General features: G+C 38.2%; 1 protein-coding gene across 11 annotated transcripts; it reads left to right on the top strand.

The window, feature by feature from the left end:
• Positions 1-24: 24 nt before the first annotated feature.
• Positions 25-24,693, top strand: rbm47 (RNA binding motif protein 47). 11 transcript variants are annotated; one of them, XM_020930620.2, is made up of 8 exons: positions 25-414; positions 11,297-11,450; positions 18,330-19,192; positions 19,281-19,614; positions 19,848-19,871; positions 20,593-20,802; positions 22,028-22,218; positions 22,319-24,693. In XM_020930620.2, the coding sequence occupies exons 2-8, from the start codon at positions 11,381-11,383 to the stop codon at positions 22,568-22,570; spliced, it is 1,944 nt and encodes a 647-aa protein (XP_020786279.1). In that variant the 5' UTR covers positions 25-414; positions 11,297-11,380; the 3' UTR covers positions 22,571-24,693. The 11 variants fall into 11 exon arrangements, with proteins under 11 accessions (XP_020786279.1, XP_020786278.1, XP_055014349.1 ...); XM_020930619.2 differs by having other exon boundaries at positions 25-311; XM_055158374.1 differs by lacking the exon at positions 25-414 and adding an exon at positions 664-877.
• Positions 24,694-24,934: the final 241 nt, after the last annotated feature.

Consider the following 24,934-nt stretch of genomic DNA (forward strand, 5'->3'; position numbering starts at 1 on the left):
TTTTTTTTGTTCTCATCTGACTCAATCTCAGTTTCCTATGCACACAGCAGCTCGCTAGTTCCCCACTGCTTTGTGTGGATGTGCGCAGTGACTTTATCTGTGTCTGTTATGTGTGTTTGCACTCAAAACAGACATACGGCAAGGCTCTCTTCTACTGCTACTCGCCAATGCACAACCAGCCCTCTGCTCTCTCCTCCATAACTCCATAACCAGCAGCCGCAAAAGACGTCACAGTCACGGCACACTGCACCTGACACGAGGAAGAAGGAAGTACCAGACTCCGCCCACTCTACTGTCTGCGAGGAATCCAGGTAGGCAAACACTTGCTCTAAAAAGTGTTCAGTTATTTGCACAATGGTGAATGGGGCTGGAGTTCAGAGTACTGTTGAAACTCCTCACAACAAGATCAAACAGGTATGATATTGTCCATGCTGTATAGGGTTGGGTGGGCAGACCAGCAGGTATTAAAAACAACATACAGTTTTGTTTTTGTTTTTTTCCCTTTAGACAGGTTTATTGATTTATTGACAATTATACATATTTCATATTTTACAAGTTTTTTCCACTGTCAGCAAATATGTCATCACTGAATTCTTCACACCACCTGTCACCAAGTAGGCTAGTCATCATGATCTACGCACATTCACATTCACGCAAGGGGTTAAACTGGATTCTGTGACAGTTAGGAAAAGACGCATGGTGGTTCTTCTTCTCCTACAAGTTCTGGGATGGACACATTTCATGGAATACCGCTCCCATGATTCAGCACAGGCTCGGACTAACCCAGGCCACAGGAGGATCGCGATTCTCATCCAGCATGATATAAGTAGGAGGAGGGAGGAGTAATTGGGGGATTGAGCTGCCCCATTCAGGTTTGGTGAGTTTTAGGAGCAGGTAGTGTGTATACCAGAAACAGAGACACAGTAGCAGACAGAGCGCTTGTGTCGGCTGTGGAGGATCTAGTATGAGAGGGGAAAAGAGAGCCTTGTGATTGTCAGCAAGTTTTGAATGATTTCTCAAGTTTTTCCTTCTCATCACTCAACCTTGACTAAAGGAGTTGGACTAGCAATGGTGTGCTGTAAGGACATATTTTAAATTTCCGTTTCAGTTCAATAGTGGGTGTACTGTGGGATCATTATCGTGTTTATGTCTCTGTTCTCTTCAACTCTCCCCCCTCCTCACTTTGGAGGAATGCGGGGCTTATGTCAGTGAGAGTCAGGTACAGACTTACTAATTACTTCTGGCCTTCCTCTCTTTGCGTCCTCCTCCACCCTCCTTCTCTCTCTCTCTCTCCCTCTCTTTCTTGTTTCTGTCGTCTTTTGCTGTATTCCTGCACCTTGCACGCTTCCTTGCTTCACTCTCCTCCACCACGAGACCTTGTGCGCTCCCCCTCTGTCTCCCGCTGTTGCGTCTACAAGTTCTGTCGTGACTGGAGCATAGGACAGGGACAAACGCAGAAGATCTGAGTCACTATCCAAAAAAAATAGAAAAGAAAAAAACACCAAAAGAAGAACAGAAACTTTGACCTGTTCACTCCCAGTCTATCAGACAAACTGGAGGTGCCTTCAGTCGGCTTTCTGGGGGGTTAACAGTGAGTTGTGGGCGAAGCGTTGAGAGCAAATACAAGGCTGAGGTGAACCTGTTCGACAGCTCACGGGGAAATAGAAAAAAGAGGAGAGGAGGATGAGCAAGTGACTAGCCTGAACCGTGCGTTGAACTGTTGACAACTTTGCGACTACTCTTCCCATCTTCCAACAGGTTAGCTTTCTGAAAACACACTTACTTTTGGGATTTTCTCTGTGTAAAAGGTAACAATATTGCCATGCCAAAGTTATCTGTTTGACTGTTAGGATGTTTGTTTGCTTTGCTGATACTAACTCAGTGGGTATCTGGAAGGACATTTCTTCAGCTGGGCCAGTGTTGACCCGGCTGACTGCTCTAACCTTCACTACAAGGTTAGAGGACAGGAACTCAATGTTTATTTGTGTGCAGTGAGTGTGTAGCTGCCCTGTCTTCTCATTTTGTCCATGTGTGTTAATTTGTTGAAGTGTGGATTGCTCAAACTGGTTACGCATGGCAACAGTTCTTCTTCTCTTATACAAATGAGATTGAGTTGAAGGAAACTTGCATATGTGTGTTCTTTGAAGTATGTGTGAATTGTTCAATGGACTGTTTAATGCTTCTAATTTATCAGAAATTAAAAGAGTTTCTATTTAAAAGAAAGATGTAGATTTGCACAGAGCAAACGCAAAATCTTAGTAACAACTCTTTTAATCTGTCTTTTATTTTACAGTTATGTGAATAAGACAGAGTTGAACTTGGACTTGGACAAACTTTATTGATCCACAAGGGAAATTATTTGAACACAGTAGCTCACACATCATTATGAGCAAAATATCACAAGAGCAAAATTATAAATGGTGATAATACATTCTAAATAACTAGCAAAAGTGGCAAGAGACTGGTGTTAAATAATGTCAAAAATGATTAGTGTTTGCCCTTCATCTTAACTGCCAGTCATGTACCTGTGAATACTGTAAATAGTTGCCCCATGCAGCACTAGGTGTGTGAAACATGGGCGTGTTGATGTGCTGGTCAGACCAGAATCCTTATTTTCTAGAACTGCCAACAGTAATGCATAACAGTGTCTGATAGTGATTCATCAAATTGGTCTGCATTGTTGAGTGTCTTAAAGGGCCCATGTTACGCTGTTTTCTGATGTTATAATGCTGTTTCCTCATCGCAAACATACTTGGAGTTTTGTTTTGTTTCATTCATACATGTTTAACACACAAACTCAATATATTTAGACTGAGTTTTTCGCTCAAACGGAAAACACTCCACAGCTCCACTGTGTTTTTAAACTCCACACACCTTTGCTCAAATCATTTGAATAATTTCAACCCTGGAATTGCCCATCTCTAGTGAACTAAAGGTAAAACTTAACTTGAAAACTACCACTTTATGTCATCAGAAAATGGAACAGAGCATTTTGAGCTTTTGGAGATGTAACAACACAGGGTTACTCAAACATGTGTCAATGAAACAAAATACACCTCCAGGTATAATTTTTGAGAAGGTAACAGCATTATTACATGACTTAAAGCTCACAAGGGTCTATTTGGGTGTAATGTAGGACCTTTAAAACGCTGGCTGCCACTGCACATTGAATTTAGCAGTGGAACTACTATTTTACTTTTAAATTTTTTTTGTTATTCATCTCTTAACACTCTGTATCATATCACAGAGTAGCAAAAGAGGGGACAGTCATCACAGATAGGAATTTATATCAGCATTTTTTTCTGTGACTAAACCATGTGACCTTAGTGAGATCAGTTTTGTTTGGGGCTGGTCTGCATTGTTGAGTGCCTTCAAAAGTTACAGAACCTCTCACTTATCATTTATCAGGGGAACTATATTTTACTGTTACTTATCTCTTAACTTGCTGTATTATATCCTACATTAGCAAAAAAGTGGACAGTCAACACAGATAGGAATTTATATCAGCATTTTTTTCTTTCACTAAACAGTGTGACCTTAGTGGGATCAGTTTTGTTTGGGACTGCTCTAGTTTCACCAGCACCAAAAGAACAGATAGAAGATGCTTTTAAAACAAGGGCAACTGGAAGAAGATGGAAAACACTCAGTTAATTTGCTTTTGTATGTTGAAAGACTCAATCATTTTTAAATTTTCTTTCAAAACTTCCATAAATAAGGAAGAGAAAATGCACCAGAGGCACAAATCTCACACATAGTATTGGTTTTGTCACATGGTAGTCACATGACCACCCTATTCTTGAGATGAGGAAGCCCACATTGATTGTGGTGTGTGAAACAAGTGCTTAATCCGGTACCAACACGAATCTAAAGTGAGAGTCTAATGCTGAAACAGGGAGCGGAGAAGCTGTTCGCACTATTGTGTTGTTTATGAAACACCTGTAACTAGATCTAACCACACACACACACACACACACACACACACTGTTGTCACAAACACACACATACCTGGAAAGCACAATGGCCGCATTCTTCCCTCTTGTGCACCTCGTGTTCCTCCCTCTTTAGCCAGCCTCAGATCTGCCAAATGCCCAGTACCAAGGATGCAAAAGAGAAGGGATTTTTTGCTTTCTCAGTCTGTATAATGTCTATTGAAGTTTCTTAGTCTAGTTTCACCCTTCAGGTTTGGTCATGTGACAAAAACATGCAGTATATTTTTCATTTTTCATAACTATCGGTTAGCAATAGTAGTACGTCTTCTTATTCAGTTAGTTTGACACAGTATATAGTACCTTTACCTGTATAATAAAACAGGTGCTGTGTATGAATAATGCCCCTCTAACATCTCTCTTTCCCCCTCCCTCTCTCTCTTGCCCTCTTTCCCCCTTTCCCGCTAACATCTCTCCCGCCCTCTTTCCCTCACTATCCCTCTCTTTCCCCTTCCCTCTCTCTGAGCTCCTCCTCCCCACTCCCACCTTACCCTTGACCTCTGTATAACCTCTCCTCCTCTGCTTGGTGACACTGTCCTCAGCTTTACTCTCCTATGTGTGCCTTATTTTGGTATGCATCTTTGTAGCTTCACTTTTTTTTGTGTAAGACATCGGCCTGTCTGCTCACTTTAACACTCTTGTTCTTGGGCAAGCCTCTCCGCATACCTGCTGCCACATACAATGGACTTGTTGTGTGGACCCCAGACCAAGAGACAAGGCGTGTACAGTGGACGACTTCAGTTTGTCAGTGAAGCCACATGTGGATTTGTCGATTTATTCAGTGAAGTTAATTCATTCTCAGTAAAGGGAGAATGAGATTGAATTGAATTAGCATAAGAATAGGCATAGTTAAACATCCTGTAAATGTATTCTTATGAGCTTTAAGCCATGTTAGATTGTTGTTACCTCCTCAAAAACATATCTGGAGTTATGTTTTGTTTCATTCACACATGTTTGAGGAACACTTTTATTAGTCCATACATCTCCAAAGCTCAAAATGTTCTGATCCACATTGTGAGGTCATGAAGCAATAGCTTTCAAGTTAACACCTCCTTTTACCTTTAGTTCAGTAGAGATTTGCATTTCCAGGGCTGAAATAATCTAAATGATTCTAGTAACAGTATATGGAGTTTTAAAAAACACAGTATAATACTTCTTACTTACTTTCTATTTGAGTGAAAAACTCAGCCTCAGGATTTGTGTGTTAAATGTGTAAATGAAACAAAACAGAACTCTGTATGTTTTTGATGAGGAAACAACATTATAACAGATCAGAAAATAGCGCAGTATGGGCCCTTTAGAGGTTAAACAGGGAGAGCTAAATGAAATACCCCATGCTGACCCTTTACCTTTTAACTAGTAAGTAATATCTTTTAATCTATGAAAAGTATTAAGTCACATACTGGAAGTTGTATATATCTATTATTATCACAATCTCTAGTCGTATCTCTAGACATCTCATCATCTCTTCTGCCTTGTGCTCATGTTGTATTTGATAGTATTCCTTGCTCTGGCTTTTGTTTGCAGTCAATCTTTAATTTAAATATTTATTATATGTAAATTTTATATATTTATTTTACTGTGTGGTTTCACTCAGATGCAGTCAAGACCACAAGCAAATTGACTCTTGTGAGTTTTAATTGTTAGAATGTAGTTATCCCCTCAAAAACATACCTGGGGCTGTGTTTTGCTTCATTCGCACATGTGATGTTGAGTAATCCTTTATTATTAGTCAGCGTACATCTCCAAAGCTCAACATGCTCTGTTCACCGTGTGATGTAATGAACCTGTAGTTTTCAAGTTAACAATTACCCTTTACCTTTTGTTCAGCAGAAATTGATAATTCCAGGTCTTAAAATTATACAAATGTTTCTAGTGAAGGTGTATGGAGTTTAAAGACACAGTGGAGCACTTCCTGTATTACCACATGACATCACAAGGTGGAACAAAGTGTTTTCTGTTTGAGACACGAACTCAGCCTAAATTTGCAGGGTTTGTGTGTTAAACAGGTGTGAATGAAACAAAACACAAATCCAGATGTGTTTTTGACATGGAAACAACATTATAACAGATTAGAAAACACGCAGCACTGTCTGTGTATCTATAGTTGTAATCTTAAATACAACAGAAACATAATGACTGGATGAATTGAAACGTAAATAGATTTCAAAAGCTGTTTTATGTCATGCAGTCAGAGCGGTGGTGGATTTAAGTGTGGTTTGTCCATTGTGTTAGGCTGTTATTAAAAGCTCTCTCACATGCTGATGAGAGTCCAGGCGGTGAGCTGGGATCACGTTGACGTTCAGCGGTGAGTGACCACATGACGTGAAGCTCTAGTTATGATGACAGCCTGTTTTGTTCAGTCTTTTTCTAGATAACTCTCTTAGTTCTTGACCTTGGCAGTGACTGTAGTTTTGTTCAACAGTGGTGGATGAAGTACAGTTTTATTACTTCAAGGTGCATAGTCTAACTTTTCTACTGGAGGGTCCATTAAATGTTTTTCACCATAGAGATGTTATTACTTTGTCTGGAATGCTTCGGAGTATGATATTAAACCTTTCTATCTTCACAGAGACCAAACCAGACCAAGTTACAGGTCAGCTCTGTGGAGAGACAGCCCCACTCACAGTCAGTGTTTTTCTGGGTATTTCTGAGCAGTAAAACTACCTGTAGTTGCATAAATGTAAAGTAGAGTTGTTTAATGTCACACTGTGAAACATTCCTGGCAAAGCAGTGATGGATCCAAAACCAAAAAGTTATATGGTGCAAGTGAAATTACAGCTAGAGAGGCAAAAAGTTACTCAAGTAAAAGTTTCACCTGAAAAAAAAAAATTCTTAAGTAAAAGTATAAAACTACCCATTTAAAAATGTACTTAAGACTAAAAAGTAAAAGTATTTCACACAAATTTTCAAGTATTGTTCATTTGTTGAAGTGTTAAATATAATGATATTGATTAAAATTATATAGATTGTGGTCAACAGTTTCTATACGAAAAAATCGAATCTTGAGTATTTGTTTTTGTTTGCTGAAAGACAAATTTTCAACTTTATTAGTTTGAGCATAATTTTCTGTACATTACAATAAATTCATTGTGATTCAAGCACATAGCTGGGGTGCTCAAGAGAAGTAGTCAGAAGTTTTAAAACACATAAACCACAAATATGGTAAAAGTAACTTCTGAAATCATATGAAAAATACTTTTAATTTTTCAGTCCAGTTCAAAAATGTAAGTACAGATGCCAGCCCCTAGTGAAGTAAAAGTAAAATGTTTGCACTTTAAAATGTACTTACAAAGTTTCCCACAGGTTTATATGAGACTATGGTGGCACAGGGAAATGTTGCTTGATCATTTTATTGAATACAAATTTGGAGTAAATATGTTGCCTCTGTTAGTCGAAAAATGAATGATTAAAGATTACATAAAATTACTACTATACTTTTATGATAAAACAACAAGAAAAAGTATACATTTTACTTGGCTTTTTCTAAGACTGTGGGGGCAAAAATTAGACTACTTCATATTCTGTTCTCTTAATGGGAAACACTGTACTTAAAGGTGCACTATGTAACTTTTCCGTCACCTGCTTGTTTCTATGGATATGTCATTGCTCTGTTTTGACTGTTCCTCGTTATGAAATTAAACAGATTTAGCTTATATGTTTTCAATTATAGGTGGTTTTATAACTCAGAAATACTTAAATACAGAAATGCAGAAAAACAGGCATTCTGACTGTAAGCGAGGTCGCCTGTCCTCAGATCTGACCTGTAACTTGGTAACTTGGTAACTTGGTATGGTTTGGTCTTCATGATGATAGAACATTTTAATGCCATACTGTGAAACATTTCAGACAAAGCAATAACATCTGTATGAAGAGAAGCAAGTGACGGACCCTCCACCAGAAAAGTTACGCAATGCACCTTTAAGTAAAGTACAGATACCTAAAAATGTTCTTTAAGTACAGTACTTTACTACTTGTACTTTGTTACCACCCTCCACCTCTGTAGTTCAGCCATTGGGTTGTGACAGCTCATGTGACCAAAGTGTCAGCTGACCTCTTTTCTTGGCAAAAGGGGAAACTTCTTTCTTCAGAATGGAGAGGGAAAAAAAAATTGAACTCTCTAGTGCATTTGAATGGAGGGAGGGATTGTGCTGAGTCATGTTTGTTCATCAGAAGCACAGATTGGTTGACAGCAGCTTCAGGATGTGAGGTGACACTTGAATGAGGAAGTGTTCGAACTGGAATGGACCAGACATTTCCTGGTTGGCAAAAGTCAAATCTTAGTGTGCAAACTTTTACAATATATCAGCATTTTCACAGGCCATATCTGACATTCGTGTTTTTTCTGTCTGTCTTTGTGCTGAGTGTGGGGGTAGTGCGTGTGTGTGTGTTCACTTTAGGCCTGTCACAGTAATGCATTTTGAAGTGCAATATATGTTTGAACTAAATATAGGTGATATTGAAACCAGAACTTCAAGCAAGAATTATCCACAAAAAGTATTCTTAATGTACAGTACTGTTAAAAATATGAGCTGCAATAAATACATAACAGAATGCAACACTTATGTATTTAGTTTGTATCTAAAATAATACATAAATAATAATAATACATTTTACTTATATAGCGCTTTTCAAGACACTCAAAGACAAAAAAAGTAATGAGTCATTAAGTTGTTTCTTCAACCCTCTACAGGTCAAATAACCAAAATGTTCCCACAAGTACAAAGAAAAAGTAAATGTTGACTTCCAAAAATTATTATTTCTATTGAATGATAAGTTGATATAGCATTTATTGTGACACACCTAGTTGACTTTGTGGTGCCTTCTGTCTGTGGATAATTTTGAAAGTCCTAAAAAAAATCTGTGAAATCTGATTCTTAGAATTCCAGGCACAATTAGGTTTCACTTTGTGTGTGTTTTAGTTTTTGTTTTGATTTTGAAAGAATGCTCCTTGGAATCCAGTTTGTGTGTGATGTGTTTAAATGCAACAGGCAATGCTTTTTAAGTCACATTTCAATGACATGGTTTTGACTCATAACCTGCTGCTTGTTGGGAGTATTTTCAACACATGAGAACTGTGTGGAACTGAATGGTAGGAGAGAGAAACAGCTCAAATATGCTTTGTACTTTTTTGTAGGCACAGAATGTGTTTAGAGACCAATTATAATTCCTTTGCCTTGTATTGTTGTACCTGACATCAAAACTACCTACATGTTTACAATAAAAACTACTTGACTACTTAACTATAATATCTCAATTGCATGTTATGTTATATAAAGGCTGTTCTATCAATGAAGTTCTAGTCATGATTACAATTTCTGCACCAATACTCAGTTCAGTTCTGCATGATTTCAGTTTTATTTTCCCATTAAACCTGTGGTGAAGACAGTCTTTGCTACATTATTTTCCTGTCATCAAGTATTGCTAATAAATAACTTTTTTTCTGTTCAGGTTAAAGGTCACAATGGAAGAATAATTATGATTAAATTATGACCTAAATCATCACAAATGTTTTAAATAAAGCAGCTTCTCCTCCAACCCACATCTTTTATACTGTATAAGGTTTATTTTGTGTTTACTATATTTCTATACTTTTATTTTTACATGTACATACAATTTTATACCTTATTTGACACTAGTCTTGCTATTTTTGCAGATTTATTTGTCACTATGTTGTGATGAGCTACTGTGTCCTTGTGGATCAATAAAGTTTGTCTAAGTATAAAGTATAAGTATAGTATTAATGTCATCTGTTTTAATATCTCTTGTCATAATCTCTCTTTTTGGACAAAATTCTGATACAGTTTTGTCACCACTCTTCTCTTTTGGTGCATAGAGCAATAAAGTCCCTCCTTTTATAAGCTTTACAACCCTCTATGGCCTTCACATTTTACACAAGTCTCCCTCCATCCGTGGACTCTGGACTGTCTCTCCTTACAGCAGATTGTGAGCGCTGCCAAAATCTTAAGAATCAGTGATTACATGTCCTTCATTAACATTGGTTGGTTAATGTGTTGCTTGTAGACTGTTTTTGGTGGAGACTGTGACGCCCCCCGTGATAAGAGCATAGATGTCGTTCTGTTTTTAGGGTTGTTTGAGGTTAAGCACACTTCCTTGCATTGTCACAAGAACTGACACTGATTTCCCTGCCCCCAAAGCTTCTGCAACAGAATGAAGGAAATATAAAACCTTTGCAGACAGTCACTCAAAATTGTAAAACCTATTCAGATCAGTTCTGTATCATTTAAGTTTCCCATTAAACTTGTCGTAAAGCCACTCAGCAGCTATATTATTTTATTATCACAAAGCTTTGCTAATAAGTAACTTTTTTCCTCTACAGGTTAAAGGTCAGAGTGCATTAATAATTATGATTTGTGGTTTAATTAAACTGTTTAAGTAATTGTGCAGCTCTTGTAGCCCCCAAAAGCTTCTGCCTAAGAATAATGGAAATATAAAACCTTTGCAGACAGTTTTTTTTTGTACATGTCTGTGTGTACTTTGGTAACAACTAATATTTATTTATTTATTTTATTTTATATATTTATTTTTTTTTCGGAAAGAACTAATATTGTACACAAATTCTTCCAGTTCAAATATAATATCTTTCCCTTTTTCTTAAGTTGTATTTTCTATTTCTCTAGATGCATGAAATAAGCAGTCAGAGTCCCTTAAAGGTGCTTTTCACCATTATAGCATCATTGCCCATTTTCATATAGTAAAAAAAGTAAAAATTAAAACTTTACTATTTACAAGAACATAGGCGCACAAGAAAATAAAACAGAAAAGAAGTCATAAATTTTTTTTCTAATTGAGGTGAAACTTGAACTAATAATTCAGAAGTGTTTTGAAATGGCAGGAATTATTTATCCTATAAACACCAACTTATATATGGTACTCCCTGCACTTTAGTACTACCTCTGCTTCAGCAAATTTATGTTTTTTTTCATGATCTACATTCCCACTTTGCTGGCTGTAGACTTAGACAAACTTTATTGATCCCTAAGGGAATTATTTGGACACAGTAGCTCACACATCACAATATAACATCATAACAAAGTCCAAAAATATAAATGCTAATATTAAATAATAAAAAAAAAGTAGTTAAGTATTCACATATTTAGTCCTGAGTTATACCTTGTGGCCTTTCCTCCCTTACCTTTCCCTTGAGTTTTTCCTTATCACTTGGAAAAGGAGAGGGCAGGAGGAGGTGGTGGTGGGTGGAGGTACCTGTGTAAAGCCCCACCTCTGTGCACAGGCCATGTAGCATAAGTAAATACTAAAGCACCTTTTCTTACCTCTACTCTCCACAGCCAGAGAAGGAGACTGCCCTGCCACCACTGCCCATCCGCACCTGTGAAAAAGTGAATGGACCACAGTATCTGACACCGGTGTGAATGAGCGACGTGACTCCAAAGACCAGGACTCCGCGCCTGCCTGATCCGCACGGCTCAGTTTGGGAGACAGGTACTGTGACGTGCTGACAGCCTTTCATACTCCTCAACAGATCTGTTGAATAGACTGGAGTCTTCACTACCTTTACTCACCGCCCTAATCTATCATGCTTTCAATCTCCTGTATGGTTCTGGGCTGCCCTGCCTGTTTCACCACTTTGTCGAGCCATAAATGGACACAGTTTTCTTAGTGTGATTGGAAGCCTTGACCTTGTGGGTGAAACCAGTGTAACCAGTAGAGTGGCATGACGTTGGTGAGTGTGTACAAGTGTGAGCTTAAGGTGGGGGATAAAAATACTTCAGTGACTACGTGCATGGTCGGGACAATTACTTTATTGACTTCCGGGACACCCATCATATAATGTGTGGACTTTAAACCCTGTAAAAATGAGCCTTATTTGTGTGATGTTATGGAAACAGAAATCATTTCACTTGATATTTCCAAAGCATTTCATTTTGTGTGTTGCTTAAACAAAAGAGATGTGCATAAGAGTGTGGTTATTGTGTGTTAATCAACAGGGTGGGTTGATATTTGCCTTGTCTGGTGTTGTGTTAGCCAATATAGGCAGTGTAATGTGCTTTTGTGGTATGATTTTCATAAATGAAGTACCCTACACACCTTTGTGCTTTCTTCATTCAATCTCCCAGAGACAGAGGGCCACTAAGAGTCTGTCACGAGTCTGTGACGCTGGCAGCGTCAGTGAAACAATGTCTACCATGGCCTTGAACAGGCTAGCTGATTAGCCTGAGGAATGTGTTTGCCGAGGCAAGTAAAGCTCCTTTGAGCTAGTGCTCCAGCTAAAGCGGCTCTTCTGATTAGAAATTATAAGATATTTTTCAGCCATGTGGCAATGTGCGGTGGCATTTGACATTTTCAGCCCTCCCTGCTTTACCAGAACAAATGTGTTAAGGAGTTGAAGTTTCTGTGCTGAGCAGCGATTCGCACTGTTGAATAATTTTGTTATGACCCTTGTTATCCTAATCTTCGTTAAAATGTTATTGTTTTGAGTCTCTGGCCCCTATGCTTTGAGTTGACGCGTGGGCTTGATGCAGAGCCTTGTAAAACAAGTGTACTCATCATCTTGTGATGTTACTGTAACTGACCTGACACTATCCTCATTCCACTTTGTTTTCCTGAGGAAGGCCCAAAGAGATGGTACCAGGAACACAGTAGTTATTATCCTCTTGTGCTCTTATCCATTGGGCTTTTCTCAGCTGAACCCCCTCCTCTGTCCCCTACGACCCCTCTGTGCCCACCTCCTCCCCACTGCACTGCTCTGCTTTGAGCATGAGTGAACTGCAGGAATGAGGGTGACAGGTAAAGCAACATTTTAAAAAAATTATAAAAAGATACCAGTGAAAGGAAAAGGAGAAGAGATAATTAGGAACAATAGGCAAAATGTGTCTGCTGACAGTGGACATCCTCACATTTATAGATTTATCCCATAATTGTTTTTTATTCAGCCAGCAAATGATACTAACATAGTTTTTGTGTTTAGGGTAAATGAGGCAAGATGCTGTTGTATCAATATATCTCAGAAATGGCACTTCAGTAAAGGGGGAAAAGGTGTAGTTTTTGGGAAGAGTTGCTTCCAGGAAGACCAGCGTGAGGCTGAACACTGCGGAGAGCCTCTCCGTGTCATATCTCTCTATAGAAATAAACAACTGCACTTGTGGTCTTGTGACACACTACTCATTGACTTATACAGAGAGATGAGTGCCCAGTACCTCATACTGATTAAACAAGTTTTATTTCAGATTTTCTTCCTGCTTCATTCTTGAAACTTCTTCTATTTTTTTTCCGTTTGTGCCAGGTTTCAGACTTAACAGACCCACACAGTGGCAGGTAACCTCATTAAATGTGAGCCACGATGATCATTATTTAAAGGAAACATTAAAGATTGTAGTCATGGGGTGTTTAAATTCCTTCATTAGCACAAAATGGCAGTATCCACACTTTCATCTACCGCTCATATAAGCTCTCCTTCATGTTTCTGTCTTATACAGACCATTATAATTTCTTACATCTTAACCCTTGATCCACAGGTTTGCGGCTGCATCCTGAAGCTTGTTGGATGATTAATAAACTTAGTTAAGTAAATATGGTTGGCCTATTGTTGCCCTCTTGGTGAGTTTCTCTGTTAACCATTGACCTGAACGACTGACCTTTGATTACCCCATTGTGCACTGACCAGAACAGGCTCTTCTGAGTCCTAAATGGTCTTACGTGATTACTTTAAGTGAATTGTTCTTTCATTTCATCAGTAACAGTAAGAAGTACATTTTATTCAAATGTCCCACAAACCCAAAGATCCTAATATTGCAGTGATTCCATATGCTACCTAATATCACACCACACCTCATGACTCACCTTAAAACAAGTATTTTATTCATTACTCAGTTTTATAACTGATATGTTATCAATTTCTTTCTGAGATGTTAATCTATCCTCTTTGTCTCCGTTGGTTCTTGTGCTAACCTTCCTCTGCGGGTTTTGTGTCCTCTCAAAGTGGGACCAGTTTTGATTTGCAGCTGAACAAATGTCCGTGAACACATGCCGACACTTTAACTCTGCCCCCTTTACCCCATCGGCCGCGTTTCTTGTGTGGTAGACTTTTAGGATTTTCAAACTGGAAGTGAGTTTTGCTTTACATTCTCTCTCTCTTTCTACTCTCTTGACTGTCCAAAAAGGTGTGTGATGTTTGCTTAAGTTAAGCCACGCCGGGTAAAGGTGCACTTGTAGCTCAAAACCACATATGCTTCATGTGCTGACAAGACAACTTGTATTTTTAAAACCTCTTTAAAAACATACATTATTAAGACTAAACAAAATACACAACAGCTATACTTTTCCCATGTGAAATGTAATGAGTGTCACTGTTGGTACCTGCTGGTTTGGAGTGATAGTAACTAGGCCTGTCACAATAATTACTGTATTGACTATATTGTTCAATATATGATGTTTTTTTTTGTTTTTAATTACTTTTTTGTAGTATTAAGCCTCTATGATAACATTTGAGCTGTAGTTGGTTGAATAATTAACGTATATGACACTTTATAGATACTAGAATTAACTACTAAAGTATTTAACTGTGCCTGTAATTTATTGCTGACCACATTTTTACAATCAGGTTAATTTAGAAAAAACACTGGAATAGTCCTGCTTTGGGGTTATTGTGTCAGTGGTATTAAGCAGTTTCAAAATTATCGTTATCTGGATATTTTTTCTGTAGCAATAAATCCTACTTCAAAGTTAGTTATCGTGACAGGCCTGGTGTAAAGCAGCAAAGTAAAAGTTGTACAGTACTGTACTTAAGTATACATTTTAGGTATCTGTACTTCAGTAAATTTTAAATTTGATACTTTTTACTTTCACTTCAAGACATTTTAGAAGTAGGTATCTGTACTTTCTACTCCATTACTTTTTTAACAAGGCTGAAAAGTAAAAGTTTTTTGTAACGATAGTGTGAGACCTGCTGAAAAAAAATAGGGTAAATTCCTCATTTTATTTATTTTTTAATTCCATTTTAACGCATCCACAGTTTAAGGAAACACAAATAAACAAATAAAAACAGCTAGAAAAAAATTGGTTGTTTCTGTTGAACAAAATTCAGCACAAATCTTTATTAAAATCTCTATTTAAGCTTTATTAGATTTATTTATTTATTGGATCCTCCCAGGGGTCCAAGTTAGCATCTAATCTCAAAATCTGCATGAAATACTTTTATTTTTTACTCTTTAACTACTTTTGAAATACTTCACTACTTTACTAAGTAGATTTTTTTTTTCATGTGATACTTTTACTTACTAGTATTTTAGTATTTCAGTATTTGTGCTTTTACTTAAGTAGCAAATTGAGTACTTCTTCCACCATTGCTGAATCACATCTACAGCGATATCCAGTGGTAGTTAGAGAGAGAAGCAGGCAAACAGAGATATCATTTATCTGGATATTTTTCTGTAACAATAAATCCTACTTCAAAAGTAGTTATCTTGACAAGCCTATTAATAACAAGTGGTGGAAAGTAACAAAGTAAAAGTAGTGTACTTGAGTATATTCTTAAGGTATCTGTACTTTACTTCAGTAGATTTTGAAGCTGATGCATTTCACTTAAGTAACAAAATGTAGTACTTCTTCCACTACTGTCAATAACTAAAACTGCAGTAGTTTGAGTCACATCTACAGTGTTATCCAGTGGTAGTTAGAGAGAAAAGGAGGCGTATAGAGCTACCTGTATAGTGCCCGCCCTCTCATGTGAGTGCGTGTGTGTGTGTGTGTGTGTGGTGCAGAGGAGGCAGGCCCAGCTCTGTGCCCTGCTGTACCTGTCTCTCATGGAGGTGGGCCCACACTCAGGCAGCCGGCAGCGCAGCAGACTGAGAAGCTGAGGTAACTATGCTCTTCCTCTTTCCTCTCTACCACCAGCTCTCCAGCACAGCATTTCTCAGGCTCTAGGCTCTGTTTCAGTCTCACTTCCCTGTGTTTTTGTGGTTTTATTGGCTCCATTGTTATTTTGCAGTTTGGTGTCAAGAAATCTTACTAGTTATATCTGTGAGAGTTGTTTTTAATCAGTTCTAACTTTTTGTATGAAACTAAAGTCTTGAAATGAGTTGAAATGTTTTTGCTGAATTGTAAATCATTGTCAAATAGAAAAGGAAGTGTATAACCTTCATCAACCGTTGTCTATAACTTATCAGAAAGACTGCAGGAATAAAGTGAAAGTTAGCATAGCATAGCTTAGTTATCCTTTTCATTGTAGACATAAGACATCTTAGTTAACCAAAAGGTCATTCTTATTGGAGAAACAGGAAGCTAAGGCAGCACCTTAGAAACTATTGCTTATAGAAAACATTGAGGAAGCTTTTACTCTGCTTGTAAAAAATTCCATCTCATATACTGTTAATACAAAGAGAATCAGGTGCCTTCGTCAATCATAAACACAAGGTTATGTGCGATCTTAGACACATTTTAACCCTCAGATTGACCTGCTGGTTACCTATTCTACTGTGCAGTGTCATTTTATAACCTTTGACCTTTACCTGCCTCTCCTGTCACAGATTTGAGGCGTAGTAATGTTATTGTGTTGTTGATGACTTTTTGCATAAAGACATTGTGTGTTAATCCCGTCAGTGTGATGTGACTTAAAGCAGTGCCGGTCAAAGTTAATCATCTACCTGCTGCCACTGCCTCAGGTTTCCTTCTCTTCACTGCACACACACAAACACACACACATGCACACACACACAAATACACTTTGGATTTACACGTCTTACAGGAACATAGCATTGACAGTCATTTCCTGGAGACAGATCCTAACCTTGACCATTGCTACTACCAACTCTAATTTTTATCTTTTTTAATCTGAACTTTAAATCAGGTTGTTGATCTAATTATAAATGATTTAGTTTAGTTTATTTGTTTATTTATCAGCGACAATACACATAAAACATTCATCTACACAAAGAGGTAATATGTTTTAACCAGGTTATAGCAAACTTTCAAATTCCCACCTTCATTTTGTCTATAAGGACTTGTTTTTGTCCTCATGAGAGAAACAGGTTCCCATGACTGAGCATGTATACAGATTTGGGTCCTGACAATGTGATAAATTTAAATCACACACACACACAGCAGCAGACTCTGATGCAATCAACAGAGAATACCTTTTGATGATATGTTGTTAACTTATTTAACTCATCAATACAGCAAGACAGTCAGGACAGTCGGAACAGAGGTCTAACCTTAAAGTCTGGAGTAAAAAGGCTCTTGTTATCACTGGGCAGAACTCCCAGGGTGAATTTTGTCCTCCCTTTGTCATCAGTGTTGCCAGATAAGACTGAGATAAGAAATGTAGTCAAAAGAAACAAACTAAGAATGGACTGAGCTGCAAAACACACTGTGCTGCTACATAGAAATATATTTCTTTGTAGCAATAATGTGTTCTTGTGATTCAAAGTACAAACATATTACATTACTATTACTCAAAGTTTTCAAACATCATTCAAAGTATATGTAGCTATTTTATTGTATAATCGATTACTTATTTATTCACCTAGTAAAGCGTGTTATGTAAGGTCGAGGTGTGTGTGTCAACACAGCCTTAACTGCATCAAGGAAGTGCTGTTGCTTTGCATAATTTTCCATGGTTTTCAAGGAATTAAAATTTAATTTAACTCACTTTTTTAATTTACTTCTATATGAGAAATGATCAAGTTTGGTGAACTCTGTAATCTAAACGCTTCATAGTTTAGTGCCGTGTAGTGCTGCGTGAGTGTTTGTGCTGTGTTTGGAGTGGAGGGTGGGATATTGGGTCAGGGTGAATGAGAGTGAGCGTTACCATGACGGCGTGGCTTTGTAGTGTCCTCACCTACAGTATCTCCATCGTGCAATCTTGTGACGCACTCCTATTACTCGTCAAGCATGGACTGATCTTTAGTTTTAAAGATTTTTTGCACTGAAAACCAGTGTCCTTCAGCTTTGTACAGCTTTTCTTTACGCCTTTAGGTTAGTTAAGACACATTTTTATCAGGACTCAATAACTAAGTGTGTTTTGTCACTGTCAGTAGAAACACTTTTGTCTTGTTATACCAATCTCTTTGTAGACTTTTATTGGGCGTATGACCAAGTCCTAAGTGAACCTTGATCTAGTGTTTTCAGGGTTTACAGCCTTTCATCGCCGCTCACAGGTGTCAGAGGTCAGCATGAAATCAGAGAAACTGCAAAACAAGGTTGTAAACTCTCCGATAAAGAGGTTTATAGATGCACTATTTGTATGCTCATATCCAGACCATATGATCTCTGTCTATATTTGAGAAGTATTTAAAATTAATAGGTATTAAGATGAAAATGTTCTGTATTATGCATAGGTCTAATGTTATACTTTTTGTTTTCCAGGCTCAGAATCGAATGGTCCTGTCAGAATGACTGCAGAAGATTCAGCTTCTTCTTCAGCCATGAGCAGTAACTCATCTCTGTCCAAACCCTCCAAAGCCTCCAGCTCATCTCACAGCTCGCCCCATGGGCACATGAGCGTTCCTGAAGGTGTGGCAGGTGCACACAATGAAGCTGCTTTATTAGCCCTGATGGAGCGCACTGGCTACACCATGGTCCAAGAAAATGGACAGCGAAAATATGGCCCCCCACCCGGCTGGAACGGTCCCTCTCCTCCACGGGGCTGTGAAATTTTTGTGGGCAAGATCCCACGAGACGTTTATGAAGACGAGCTGGTGCCCGTCTTTGAGTCTGTGGGGCGCATCTATGAGATGCGTCTAATGATGGACTTCGATGGAAAGAACCGTGGCTATGCATTTGTGATGTACACAGAAAAACATGAAGCCAAGCGAGCTGTACGGGAGCTGAACAACTACGAAGTGAGACCTGGGCGGCTACTTGGTGTCTGCTCCTCAGTGGACAACTGCCGGCTTTTCATCGGCGGCATCCCCAAGACCAAAAAGCGTGAGGAGATCCTGGAGGAGGTCTCCAAGGTGACTGAAGGTGTTCTGGATGTCATAGTTTATGCCAGTGCTGCAGATAAAATGAAGAATCGTGGCTTTGCCTTTGTTGAGTATGAGTCCCACCGTGCAGCTGCCATGGCGCGCAGGAAGCTGATGCCTGGACGCATCCAGCTGTGGGGTCATCAGATCGCCGTGGACTGGGCGGAGCCTGAAATTGATGTGGACGAGGACGTCATGGAGACAGTGAAGATCCTCTATGTCAGGAATCTGATGATGGAGACCAGTGAGGAGACAATCAGACAGGTGACATACCCATATTTACTCACACGCTACAGTGCATACAGCAGATTTATAGTTCATATTCATGAAGTTAAATGTTTTTTATTCTCAGGTGTTTAGCCAGTGGAATCCAGGCTGTGTGGAGCGGGTTAAGAAAATCCGTGACTATGCCTTTGTCCATTTCACGTCCCGCGATGACGCTGTTCAGGCCATGGACCACCTGAATGGCACAGAGGTGGAGGGCTCCTGCATAGAAGTGACTCTAGCCAAACCAGTGGATAAGGAGCAGTACTCCAGACAGAAAGCATCTAAGGGAGCGTCCTCCACTACTACCCCAGAGGCAACTCCACAGAGCTACGTGTACCAGTGTGACCCCTACACTCTAGCCTATTACGGATACCCCTATAGCACCTTGATTGGGCCCAACAGGGACTACTTTGTCAAAGGTAAGGTTTCTTAATTGTTACTCTCTTTCTGATCATTAGATGTAATTATTACTCTAATTATTGCTCAAATACCATTACATGCATAGTAAATCATAGATAAGTTTTATTGAAGAAAGTGAGATGTTGATGGACTAATGAATGATGAATTGTCATTGTCTTTTAATAACTGATTACATGTGTGGTCTTCGGGTAATAGGAAAATCTTGAACAATCATTTTGTTTTCTCTTTAAAGGATTCCCACTGATACAAAACAATGGTAATTTTTCACATCCTTACTTTTCATTGCCTTTAATGAACAATGAGCTTTTCTACCATATGAGCGACTATACATTTCTAACACCATTCTTACTGCTGTACTGTCTCCTCCATTCTTTGCCGGGACAATGCAGAGAAAAAAAAAGGAAAATATATTAAACAGGACAAATTAAACTGCCCATATTGCGCTATTTTCTTATCTATGTTATAATGTTGTTTCCTCATCAAAAACATCCCTGGAGTTGTGTTTTGTTTCTTTGACATATGTATCCTGTATATTTAGACTGTGTTCTTCTCTCAAACAGAAAACCTTTGATGTCATGTGGTAAAACAGGAAATGTTCCACTGTATTTTTAAACTCCACACACTTCACTAGAATCATGTGGATGATTTCATGACATCACAAGGTGAAACAGAGCATTTTGAGCTTTGGAGATCTAGACAGACTAGTAATTAAGGGTTACTAAACGATAAATGAAAGAAACAAAACTCAACTCCGGGTATGTTTTTGATGAGGTAACAACATTATAACATGGTTGAAAGCTCACAAGAGTCAGTTTTTTATAATAAAGGACCAATAAAGATTCACCCCAAAAACAGACATTTAGGTTCAGTTATAGCTTTGACTTGTATTTTGATAAGAAAGGACACGCAGCTCAGTATTCTTCCTTAGTGACAGCCCTAAATCCCATCCCCTTGTCATGTGACTCCTGTATTTTAAGCAGGTACTGTGAGAGGGCGTGGTCGTGCTACTTCAGGTAACCGTACCCCTGGACCGCGCGGCTCATACCTGGGGGGTTACTCTGCTGGTCGTGGCATCTACAGCCGCTACCATGAGGGCAAGACCAAGCAGACCGAAAAGCCTTATGAGCTGGTGCCCACTCTGGAGCTCGCAGCCTCTGTCAACCCAGTTGGCATCAAGCCTGGCACAAGTCAGTGAGATAGCCCTAAGTTATGCCCTGGCACATACTCCTGATACTGTCCTCTCTGTCTACTTCTTACATCTCTGGTTTGAATAACTTACTGCTGTTTGCATGCCAACATTTATATTACATTGTACTATGATGTCCTCAAATTTAACTTAATCAGCAGAAAATAATTGTTGTGGTTTTATAATTTTGTTCCCAATTTTATATTGTAAATTCAGAAAAGTACACCTCATGATTGTCTTGATTTAACTTAATTAAGTTACATGATATTATATTGTTTCCTCATCAAAAACATACCTTTAGTTGGGTTTGGTTTCAGTCATAAGTTTAACACACAAAATATTGCACATTTAGGCTGAGTTCTTTTCTGAAATTGAAAACACGGCGTTCGAAAACACAACTCCAGGTATGTTTTTGATGAGATAACGTTCTAACATGGCTAAAAGCTCACAAGAGGTAATTTAATTTTAAAGTAGTCTGTGTCATTGTTAAATTTGAGACATTGTATGTAACAGACATTATATTGTGGATTTACTATAAAATATTTACTATTTGAACCTACTTCCCTTGGTGCTTGGTTGTAGTGTGTGTGGAATCATAGGATCTGCATCTTACTCAAAAGTTGGCCTGTCACGATATCAAATTTTCAAGTGTAATTTATTGTTTAACTAAATATAGATGATAAACGATAATATTGAAACCAAATCATAAAGCAGAATTCTAAAAAAAAGTATTCTAAATTAAGTATATTGTTAAAAAATATGAGCCGCAATAGATGCACACATACATACATAAACAGACCGCAACACTTACATACTCTGTATCTGTAATGAGGCACAGAAGTTATTTATCCAACACTCTAGAGCTCAAATCATAAGACAAAATACCCTTGATAAATGTTGGAAGTACTGAACGATAAGGTGATATAGTAATTATAGTGACAGGCCTACTCAAAAGACTTTTTTCTCTGTACAACAATGCCTGTGTGTGTCTCTGTGTTTGTATGTGCTTGTGTTGAGGCTTTGGGGTTAATCCACAGTTTAACAGCATTTTAATCCAAATCACACTCTCTCTCTCACTAACCTCTTTCCTTTGGCATCTCGCTTTACTCTTGTATGTATGCTTTCTTTTAGCATTAGCGTTATGATTAGCTTCATAATTGCAGTCTGTGTGCATGCGTATTATTTTTGGGTTGCCCGTGCCCATGTTGGTGTTTTTTTCTGTCCAGTGGCGTTGCCAACTCTTGGTGGACAGTACCAGGTGTTCAGTGGTGCTCCTGCTGCCAAACTGATGGAGGAGACGAAGGTCCACTCTGTGGAGCACATCATTAACCCTCTGACCATCCAGCACCCAGAGCATAACAGCACGCCCGCCGCCACCACCGTGCTCCCCTCTGTCTCCACCCCTCCGCCATTTCAGGTGCACATTATCACATACCCTCATATTTGATTTGAGAGGCTTATTGTTCAGGTGAGTGAAATACCATAACCATTTCTTTTTTTATCCTTTTCTTTGCCAGGGTCGTCCAATCACACCCGTGTATGCCATGGCCCCCAATATGCAGCGTATTCCAACTGCCAACAGTCTCTATGGAGCAGGTTATGTGCCAATTACAAACTATGCCGCCAACACCGCTGCGCTGGCCGCCCTGCAGAAAAACGCAGCTATGGCAGCAGCTTATGGAGGAGCTTACGCAGGTTACGCAGTGCCCCAGGCTTTCCCAGCCACTGCCTTCCAGTTGCCTCTTCATGATGTGTATCAAACATATTGAACTATGCATCAAAATGGCCAAGAAACATCTGTCTCAGCAACTAAATTTGGACATAAACTCCAAGTGTTCTAAAATGTCATAGAAATGCTTTTACATAAAGACAGTGAATTCATTTCAGGCTGATATCGGTTTTGGACAGCCTCCACTATGCTATGAAGCTATGAAACATTACTGTTCAAAGTTTTGACAACATTCCTTTCAAAGAAACCAACATCTACACAAAATACATTTTTAACTTTGTTGTTGTAGCAACAACTACTTTGAAGGTACATCACGTAGCCTATTTATGAAGAAAAGAAAGATATTTAAGTCTTATTCATAGTTTTCTATTTACATTTAAGATATGTGGTTTGTCAAAACCTTGTGACAAAAAAGGATGCAAAAGAAGTAACTTGTCAAACTACTGACATAACCGAGCACCATTGAAGACTATTGAAAGACAATGTTTATTAGTATTTGTTGTTTTGAGTATTAATTATGTTAGCCAATGCTTTTTGCTGGTGATATTAGCCCTCCACATTGGCTGAAGGTGTCTGCTTAGAATGTGTGTGGTACTTTTTGGTTTATTTACTTTTTGCCCTTTGTTTTTATATTTTTAATGAAGGTTTTAAGTATTTTATCTTTACTAGCATTTTGTGTGCATGCTTTCTTTTATGAAATATGTGGTCTGTCGCCAGCGGAGTAATATTTTAAGATGAATTTCATGAGGAAAAATGAGAAGGTTTTCAAGTCAGGTCTATGGAGAAAAGTTCCATCCTCAGAAACTGTGTTGGCAGTAGTTTAAGACTGAACATATATGTTTATTATGTGTTTTATTACTGTTTTGAGAAGTTTTCAACTTTTGAAAAGTGAACAAATTTGGACAGAAATAGATGAGACTGAGGGCTGGAGAACATGGCACCATTTTGATAAACACTCCATTTCAACTGACATCTGTAGACATCTGCAGACTGCTATGCATTAGGCCTATACCAGCAGAAGCACGGCTGCAAATCTTCTCAACACTCCGATTTGTTCAATCAGATTTCTTTCCCAGGACCTCTCTTACTTTCTGTCCTCATGTGCTTGCTCTGGGTGCACTTCAATATATTTATAAGAGATGACAGAGTGCCATTTCTATATGAAAAGAAGACATATGAAACTGCATTTATGTCATTATGACATATACCATATTAACTTGTATATACTGGACTGTGTTCAGGGTCTTCTTGTTTAAGATATAGTTTCATCTGTAGAAAAAGTGAAGAGAAAAGGTTGGCAGCACTTTGAACTAAGTAAAGAAGATTAATAATGGGCTTTGGATAACTAAAGCAATACCTCGCATGAAAATGCATAGTCATCCTACAGGCCCAAACTTTTATAACATAAGACAAGCTGCTTTATTGAACACCTAAAATATAACAATACCAAGGTGCCTTTTACAGCAGAAAAGACATATGCCTGTGTTCAGGGTGCATTCAGTTGTTGGCTCAATCTCAATCCAGCATAAAAAGGATAAAAACAACATATTGACATGTTTTTGTATGATGTTATTTGATAAAGTTAGGATATATTTAATATATGCATTACATACGTTGTGAAGACGAAAGAGATACTCTTAATATATTGTTGATGCAATTTCGTTTCATTATTACATGTGGTCTAAGTAGTCTCAAGAGTAACAAAGTAGAAACAATGCCAAAGTGTCCAATAGTTTTTTTTAAATTGTTATTTTAAACATTATTTGTGTTTTTTCATGTTTCAAACTAGATTTGGTGTCCTTGAATGAGAACGCCAAGTCCTTTCTTTTTGACACATTTTAACAGGGTGTGTTGGCCTTTTTTGAAGTGTGTGCTTAAGTCAAAAGCCAATGAAACCTGTGCCTTTAAGGAGAAGAAAAACTACTGTGTCCCACAAAAACATTTTACACAAGTCTTTGTTTTGTCATGGAACCAGATGCAGTATGTTGGTGACAAAGATGTTACCTTTGTAGTGTGCGCCTTAATACCCAAATTCCCTTTGCATTTAAGACTTGTGCTGTTTAAAAAAAAGGTTTGTAATAATATTAACAACAAAAACATGTTCAGCAATATTGTATTTATAGTAATAATGTAGATAGATAAATAAAAGCATTTTCGACAGAATTGCCCTTTGCCTCTTTGTGTCTTTGGTTTAAACAACCACAAACGTAGCTGAAGATTAAACTGAAAATGTGCAAAGGTCCAATAAGAGTCAGAATTTTATTTAATGGTTCAGATTGAGAGGACTTTGCTTCAAACCTCTGTGAATGGAAACTTACAGCTGACCACAGACATTAGTCATTACTGTGTCAAAGGACAGGATGAAGGCAGCACTTACAACATTTCATTATGCATCTTAATTTTC

The sequence above is a fragment of the Boleophthalmus pectinirostris genome, unplaced genomic scaffold (assembly GCF_026225935.1).
Source record: "Boleophthalmus pectinirostris isolate CB_2022bp ecotype Guang Dong unplaced genomic scaffold, ASM2622593v1 HiC_scaffold_22, whole genome shotgun sequence".
NCBI lineage: Eukaryota > Metazoa > Chordata > Actinopteri > Gobiiformes > Gobiidae > Boleophthalmus > Boleophthalmus pectinirostris.

Bases quoted from the DNA above. Each gene is read 5' to 3' on its own strand.
- rbm47 (XM_020930620.2), top strand. From the start codon at position 11,381: ATGAGCGACGTGACTCCAAAGACCAGGACTCCGCGCCTGCCTGATCCG. The intron at 11,451-18,329 runs GTACTGTGACGT...TTTGTTTTCCAG, and splicing joins CGGCTCAGTTTGGGAGACAG to GCTCAGAATCGAATGGTCCT. The intron at 22,219-22,318 runs GTGCACATTATC...TTTCTTTGCCAG, and splicing joins CCACCCCTCCGCCATTTCAG to GGTCGTCCAATCACACCCGT.